Consider the following 8,128-nt stretch of genomic DNA (forward strand, 5'->3'; position numbering starts at 1 on the left):
GTATACAACGGGCACGAGGTTCATATCCTAAAATTTCAAAAAAAAATCTTATTTTTTTAATATGTTTTTAATGTTATTTTCATATAAAAATGTGTGGCATCGGAAAGCCATAAACCTCACCCCTCTAAATTTTACTTTTTTTTTAGATAGAATACTTTGCAATTCAACACGCTCATGGAAGGAAACGACGAAAGCATGGGGCCTGTGACTTGTGAGTGTTGTCGGGGAGAGCCCGTGAGTACCGTGGGCCTGGGTAGGACCATGTGAAGTATCCCCGTTGCTTGAAATCTGTTGCATTTTATCTAGGCCCTTCAAGAAAATGAAAATCCGTATCTGTGTCCATCGCCCTGCCGCAAGCAGCGGAAAACGAACCCATCTTTCCTACTTAACCCCCGCGCTTTTCCAGTAATCCAGAGACACCGTAGCGAGAGAGGAGACGCGGCGGCGGCCATGGCGATCCCCCTCGTGCTCGTCCTACTCCCGCTCGGCCTCCTCTTCCTCCTCTCCGGCCTCGTCGTCAACACTGTCCAGGTAACCTCGGGCGACACGGGTCTGGCAATCGTTTCCTGTAATTCTCTGTGACCCCTTTCTAGGGATTGTGCGGTGATCTGGGCAGGTTGGCGAGCAGAGATTCAATTTTCTTCCGTAAATGTTTTCCTTTTAGTAGGTTCGAGTTGGTGATTTCATCATGCGCGCCCACGTTGCTTCTTCGCTTGCTCGGATCAAATATGTTTTGTTGATGTTTTCCAGTCCGATCTGATGCTATCATTTTGAGTTCAGCTGCTTAATTTGGGAGATTGTTCAATTTGCAGCCTCGAAATTGGCAAATTTTGCTCTTTGATCTGTTAATTCGCACTGGAATTTCCGTTAAGCCGTTCCTGGTCTCTTACTATGTTTGCATAACGTTGCAGGCCGTATTGTTCTTGACGATAAGGCCATTCTCGAAGCGATTGTACCGGCAGATCAACGTATTCCTGGCTGAGTTGTTGTGGCTTCAGCTGATCTGGCTTGTGGACTGGTGGGCAGGTGTTAAGGTATTTACTGTATAATAATGGATCAAAAAGTCAACCATCTTTTCTTCTTTATACACCACTTACGTACCAAATCTGAAGTTAAATCAAAGTGTAAATATTCATATGATCCTTCATTTGGGCTACAAGGCCTCTCTTGTTTATCTTTAAGTTGGTACATGGATAGCGACCATACGGTGAATTTGCTGCTTAATTACTTGCATAAAGTTAGATTGCATGCTTTGGATGATCCACAATTTAATCTGGCATGATGATGGGCACACCTAGCACCTTGCAATGCCTTTTTGATAAAAGGCAATGCTGAGTGTTGGTTGGGTTGTAAGACCACCAGTTAGCATATACCAGATGATTAAAGTCAACGTGCTTTTTCAAAGCGGTTAAAGTCTGAATAGACGAGCCATCTTGTTGAGTCAACTGAAATTTGCGATGTCATTTGAGGATGCTTTGTGTCATGTTTTCAGTTATATTGTTGATTTTGTGTTTGTAAATCAATCTGAATAGCAGCACTAATATATACTCCCTCTGTACCGAAATACTTGTAGTTTTAGTAGGCTAAGTTAGTCTATTGAAACTACAAATATTTTGGTACAGAGGAAGTATTTCAAAAGAAAGAGTGATAAGGGTGCAGTGTATAAGCAGGTCAGGGATGTTATAGTGCCTCTTTTTTAATACTCAGGGTGAACGTTTTAACGTTCTTGTTTGACAAGAACTTGTATTGTAGTAATGCATACAGATTTGACCCAATGGTGGCATGTAATGGAACTGGTGCTGCTGGCTTGTCATTTGCCTTATACTAGATAATTGTTTGAACTATGGTGTTTTCCTCACTGTTGCAATAAATAGGAAGCAACTTATCTGTAACTTCAACAATCATTGATAAAAAACACTCACCCAATCTCACTGTTTTTTTATTCAAGTGTGCCTTTCCTTGATAATTCAATCACAGTACAAAAAGATTTTCTACTTAAATTTCAATCAAAAGTTGAGTAAACAGAATTTTCAAGTGCTTGTTTGCAAATTTCGGTGGAAAGTTGAGTAAACAAAAAGTTCCTTGATAATTTTCAAGTTATTTGGACCTTTTTGAAATAGTAATGGATTTCACAACTACTAGTTCCCTGATATCAATCCATGCGAATTTTGCAGGTACAGGTGTATGCGGATCCAGAAACTTGGAAAGTAATGGGTAAGGAATTAATGCCAATATTAACATTTGGGAACTGATACCATTTCATTATTCACTTAGACCATATTTAGAAAAGGATGTGTTTTGAATACGACCTTATCTGAAGAATTCTTTAGGCAAAGAGCACGCCCTTCTCATATCCAATCATCGAAGTGACATTGATTGGCTGGTTGGATGGATTTTAGCACAGGTTCTTATCACTTGCTAAGTATTATATTTAGTTAGTAATCTGCTAAGTACATTATGATGAGTCGCCCATGATTTGATGGTCAGCGTTCAGGATGTCTTGGAAGCGCAATAGCTATAATGAAGAAATCTTCAAAGTTCCTTCCAGTAAGTTAGCCTGTACATTTCTATCATCACATTTGGTTCTACATTACTCATAGTTCAGTTATCTTGATAAGACTAAGGCAAGGGAAATTAATCAAATAAGATTACTCAAATGGAGAATTGTGCTAAAGTTATGTGGTACACTACTATTATATCTAGTATTTCCTTTCGGCCATCATTTTAAAGCCGTGAAGAAGAATGATGTCCTGTAGATAGTTAAAAGGTATCCCTACTGCTAGGTTCCAACAAACAAAGTGGAATTTAAGACCTTAAGAAGAGACCATCCCTACTGCTAAAATCCAAACAAAAGTAGTATCTAAGAAGAGCAACCCACATTGTTTGGATATAATATATGGTGTTTCTTAGTAAACTTTAGAGCGTCAGCAAACAGCCACAGGCCAATTCATTGGTACTGCAAGGGTTGTCTGACAGACTGAGTGTTAATTTGTCCAACATATATGTTGCCCTTGGCGACACTACTTCTTAAGGCCATATAGTAATAACAGTAGTACTAAACTGTTTATAAATTATTAAGCTTAACTGATTCTTGTAGAAAACAGTCTATGCTCAACTTCTGAAGCCAGAACTACCACATTGAAGAAGAAAAAAACAGAGGTAAAATAATTGAATGGATGCTATTTTTTACTGGAACTGAGAATAATCAAGTAATCGTAATAGCACTGGAGAATAAAGCCGGATATCACGGTAGAGATATAATAATATTTCTATGCATCAGACAAGCATGATCTCTATGGTCCGTATAGATTTTGTTTGTGGAAACTTCAACAGGCGTTATCTAGAACGGGCTGCACTCGCGTTTAGCTGAAGAAAGTGTTTATTGATTGTGTCTTATCTTGATCAACTATCGCAGGTTATTGGTTGGTCCATGTGGTTTGCAGAATACCTCTTTTTGGAGAGAAGCTGGGCAAAGGATGAAAAAACACTTAAAGTATTTTTCCACCTGACCTAATAATGCTACAGTGCCTTGCAGTTGATAGTAAATTAATGATATTTACACTCTTAAATGCAGTCGGGTCTTCAAAGGTTGAAAGACTTCCCCAGATCATTTTGGCTTGCCCTTTTTGTAGAGGGTACAAGATTTACTCCAGCAAAACTTTTAGCAGCTCAAGAATATGCAGTTTCACAGGGTTTGACAGCGCCTAGGAATGTGCTGATTCCACGAACTAAGGTATTGAATTTGTTTCTTCCAAACTGAAATATCGTACTCTGTGCAGTACTAACTTTGCACATGAGATGTCAAATCTGTCCTTAGTTTTCTCTGTTTTCCTGGTCGCATTTGGTACAACTTTTATAATGCTTGGTTGTGACATGTATACAATTCTTCGATTTATCTTCTCTTGTAACAGCTGATTGTGCAAAATCACAGGTTTTTGGCTGTGTTAACACAAATGGGCAGGTAGTGGATATTTTGTAAAAACAACCACGACTTCTGAGGTAGCCTGTAGTGCTGCACCCAAACCATTTTCATGGTGAAAATGGCAGGATAGAGCCCAGACAGCCACATCGAATTACTCATGCCTCTTGCTTAAGTGGACATGGGCTAATGGACTCCACAAGTCAGGTCCTCTTATTCTCTCTGTCTCTCTCATGCCAATGCCCTGTCTCGATCTCATACTCATCTCTCCTGATGTGACTGGAAGCAGCCATGCAGTGACCTTGATCCGGCAATTCTCCGGTCAAATTGGGAGCTGGCCTTTGTCGGCTGCGCTTGGCTACCCACATCAGAAAGGAGGAGCAGAGTATGGAATTAGGGGGGTTGGTGCATGCGAATTCCTGGTTTGCCAGAAACTCATGTGTTTTACTTGCAAGTGGAGGAGCAGGATTATGTCGGGTGAGGGCTGGACAGAGGCAGATGGCAGCATAGGTGGACTGTGGTGGCTCAGCTCCCTCTGTACGAGAGCATGCACGCGTGGTTAAGAGGATGTGCATGGTCCTCAGGGACATGCAGGAAGCAGGTACGAGTCCGAGGACATGCTGGAGATCGTGAATCGTGGTAGCGGAGATTTGGTCAGAGACAAAGAAGATGACCTCGGTCCAGCAATTCTCTGGTGGAAAATTAATTTAGTAAGGGGATTAGACAGAGATAGTTGTGAAACGAACGGGCATGTTGACTGGAGGCTACTGTGCTGGTTTGTCGCCAAATTTAGGATGTCTTTCTCCAACTCCAACCGCTGCCGCCGCCTCTCGATCTCCACCTCAAGTGAGCCTCTGGAAAATTCTTCTCACACACAAAATGCTCTCTTCTCCATCGATCTCCACCTCAAGTGAGCCCTGCCTTGCTGGCACATTGGCCTGCTCGCATGGCAACTAATTAACATGGCTGTGCTAACAGGTGGACTCATTGGTCAGTTTTGTTGTCAAAACGACTCAATGCGTTTTGCGCAATTACTCCTTGTAGTATGGTACAAAAAATCTCGCCTTCCCTTGCAGTGGTCAAAACCCAAAGACAACAGCCTACATGGACACTGCGTCAGAACAAATATTTGGTAGTTTGACACTGTGTTGGTGGGGGCAACTCGTGGCTATTTGTTACCGCACCCACAAAACCACCTGTCGTCTTGCACAATTAACTCCTTGCAGTATGGTAACAAAATCTCGCTTTCCCTTCCTGTGGTCAAAGCTTGAACAACAGCCTATATGGACACTTTGTCAGAACAAGTATTTGGTAGTTTGATGCTGTGATGCATTTGTACGTTTTCCCAATGTTTATCCCGGAAGTGTCGTGTTTCTAATAACTCTTTTTCATTTGCAACATCTTAGGGATTTGTATCAGCTGTAAGTATCATGCGTGACTTTGTCCCAGCTATCTACGATACAACAGTGATTATTCCGGAAGATTCGCCTAAACCAACAATGCTGCGTATTCTTCAGGGACAATCATCAGTTGTATGTATTCTAACTTGTGCAGTCTGTACAAATTTACTCGTTGTGAATTCTAGCTATTAAATTTCTTGAAAATATTTATGATTAAAAAATATATTTATAACAACCTGAGTTGTTTTTCAGAACCCATTGGATTCTTGTTCAAAGATTTTGATTTTGTACCATTGGTATTTCAATCCTATTTACAACTCCACTGTTATTATAGGTTCATGTCCGCATAAAACGCCATTCAATGAGTGATATGCCTAACTCGGATGAGGATGTTTCAAAATGGTGCAAAGATATATTTGTAGCAAAGGTATGGAGCTAATAATATTAATTATAGGATACTGTGATCATACAATGTGTTATTGTTGGAACAAACCATGAATTGGCTGACATGCTAATCACTAATTTTCTTTCCCTGTGACAGGACGCGTTATTGGACAGACATATAACAACTGGTACTTTTGATGAGGAAATTATACCAATTGGTCGTCCAGTGAAATCTTTGATGGTAAAACATAACGAAGACACCATTTTATGCAATATCATTAACTTTTGACATAAAAAATGCACTTCAATTATTACTCCCTCTGTTTCAATGTGAAAAAAAATCCTCAGCCCACTAAGCATGCAGGTGAAGGAAACATTAAATCTGAAGAAGAGCTAATTAAAAACGATCATGCATACCCGCATTAAATTTCATGCTACAGCCAAGCCTCTTCTAAATCATTGAAGTAGGTTTAGGTTGTAAACATTGTATTAACATACCGATTCTCACTGGACAATTATTTTGAAACGGAGGGTCCAAGGACAGGGACAGTTAGAGTGGAATGGACGGAGTGGATGTTAGGAAACTAGAATAGTATACGGTCACATGTGCCCTTAAGGTCCTTTAGCACCTTGTAATATCATCTGACACTTCCTTGTTATCAAACTAACTGTTGACATGTACAGAATTAGAATAGTGCCTTTGGCTAGAAAAAGAAGCGGGAATATGCTCAATATGATCATGTGACACGCCACTACTACATTATTTGTTTTCCCCACACAATTACAGCATGATGACATCTGCATATGAGTGCTGTTCTTTTACTATTCTGCTATGAGAACTTATAAGATTATGCTGATGCTCTTTCAGAAGAAGAAAAAAGACCTCATATTACCATCTACAAATAGCTTATTTCTTGGTCTCACTTGAGTTCTTGCTGTTGGTTCAGGTGGTTCTGTCTTGGTCATGTCTCCTCCTATATGGCGCTCATAGATTCTTACAGTGGACCCAGCTCTTGTCAACGTGGAAAGGAGTGATCCTCTTTGCTACTGGATTGGCAATGGTGACCGCCGTTATGCATGTATTCATCATGTTCTCGCAGGCCGAGCGCTCAAGCTCTGCTAAAGCAGCAAGGGACCGAGTGAAGAGGGATTGATAGCCCGTGTGAAATTCAGTCTATAGGGGAACTGCCAATTTATTATGTTCAGAATATATGTAGACACAGGCTCCATGGGTCAAAATCTAGTATGTCCTTGTTGTCCTCGGTAAGAGCTTCAGGAGTATTGTGTGGTGAGAACTGTGGACTTCCTTCTTTCTCTACTTTGTAATGACTTGTAAAGATTTGTTTTGCCATACCAGGAATCGCTGCTTGAATTTATCGAAGCTTTTTTTTTAATCAGGCTGGTTAGACCATACTCCGTACTTGGTACAGATTGCTATTGTGAACCTGTTTTTTTTTTTTTTTTGCGAGAAAACTATTGCCAACCTGAGATCGTGTCCGCGCTGGCTTAAGGGAGGAAGATGCGAACGCTGATGCGTTTGGTAACCTTGGTCTCGGGCCACACAGAACTTAGAGCATCTCTAATAAAGCCCTCGAACCCTTAAAAATAACCGCTTTTTTTTACAGTTTTCATAAAAAAAAACGGCGTAGACTAAAACCCTTAAACCCGTAAAAAAATTTAGAGGTCTGATGGGGTTATAGTCCTACGATAGGGTCATAGGCCTGTCCTATAAGTCCTACCCAAGGACTACCCTTCATAAGGGATAAGGCCCTTAGTCAGTTCTGACTGAATTAAGGACTTCCCATCATCCAGTCAGTGACGAATCCTCCATCATCCAGTCGGAGATGAGCATTCGGAGTGTATCAAACTAATCGACTGGATTCCACTTTGTGCATCGTAACCCCCCTGAAGGGAAACAGTCATACGTTTCCATGTGACTTTATTAGCATTTAAGACATACGTTACCTATAACGTAGGCATTTATTCGCCACTACTCCACCCCTGTGCACCGAACCGTTGTGAAGGGCAGCGCACTCTATATAAGTCGCCCTTCCCCACTGGTGCAGGGGTTAGCAATTCACTGTAATTCATATTCCACTCAACAACAAGCTCCCACAACAGTGAGACGTAGGGCTATTACCTCCACCGTAGAGGGGCCTGAACTCATACAACCTCGTCGTAGCTAAGGCTCTGCCCATCCTTTCGTACCCTACACATCTACTGTCAGACTTATACCCACGACAGTTGGCGCCCACCGTGGGGCAGGCGTCTAAGCGACTTCTGGCGAGTTTGCGACTACATCTTTTCGTCATGTCATCCGATGGAGATTTGAGCATGGGTCACGAGATCCTCTTCGGCGCTCTCTCCTTCATCGTCGACGATTCGGCATGGCTTCGGGATGCCCCTCTCGACGTCGAGGCGCTCC

General features: G+C 41.4%; 1 protein-coding gene across 1 annotated transcript; it reads left to right on the top strand.

Moving 5' to 3' along the window:
• Positions 1 to 250: 250 nt before the first annotated feature.
• On the top strand, positions 251 to 7,095 carry LOC123451990 (1-acyl-sn-glycerol-3-phosphate acyltransferase PLS1). Its single transcript, XM_045128561.1, has 11 exons — positions 251 to 531; positions 912 to 1,034; positions 2,175 to 2,214; positions 2,331 to 2,404; positions 2,488 to 2,547; positions 3,416 to 3,493; positions 3,575 to 3,733; positions 5,326 to 5,451; positions 5,654 to 5,746; positions 5,861 to 5,944; positions 6,651 to 7,095. Exons 1-11 carry the CDS (start codon positions 451 to 453, stop codon positions 6,855 to 6,857), a joined length of 1,125 nt encoding a protein of 374 aa, XP_044984496.1. The 5' UTR covers positions 251 to 450; the 3' UTR covers positions 6,858 to 7,095.
• The last annotated feature ends 1,033 nt before the right edge of the window (positions 7,096 to 8,128 follow it).

Source organism: Hordeum vulgare, chromosome 5H (genome assembly GCF_904849725.1).
Source record: "Hordeum vulgare subsp. vulgare chromosome 5H, MorexV3_pseudomolecules_assembly, whole genome shotgun sequence".
Taxonomy (NCBI): Eukaryota; Viridiplantae; Streptophyta; class Magnoliopsida; order Poales; family Poaceae; genus Hordeum; species Hordeum vulgare.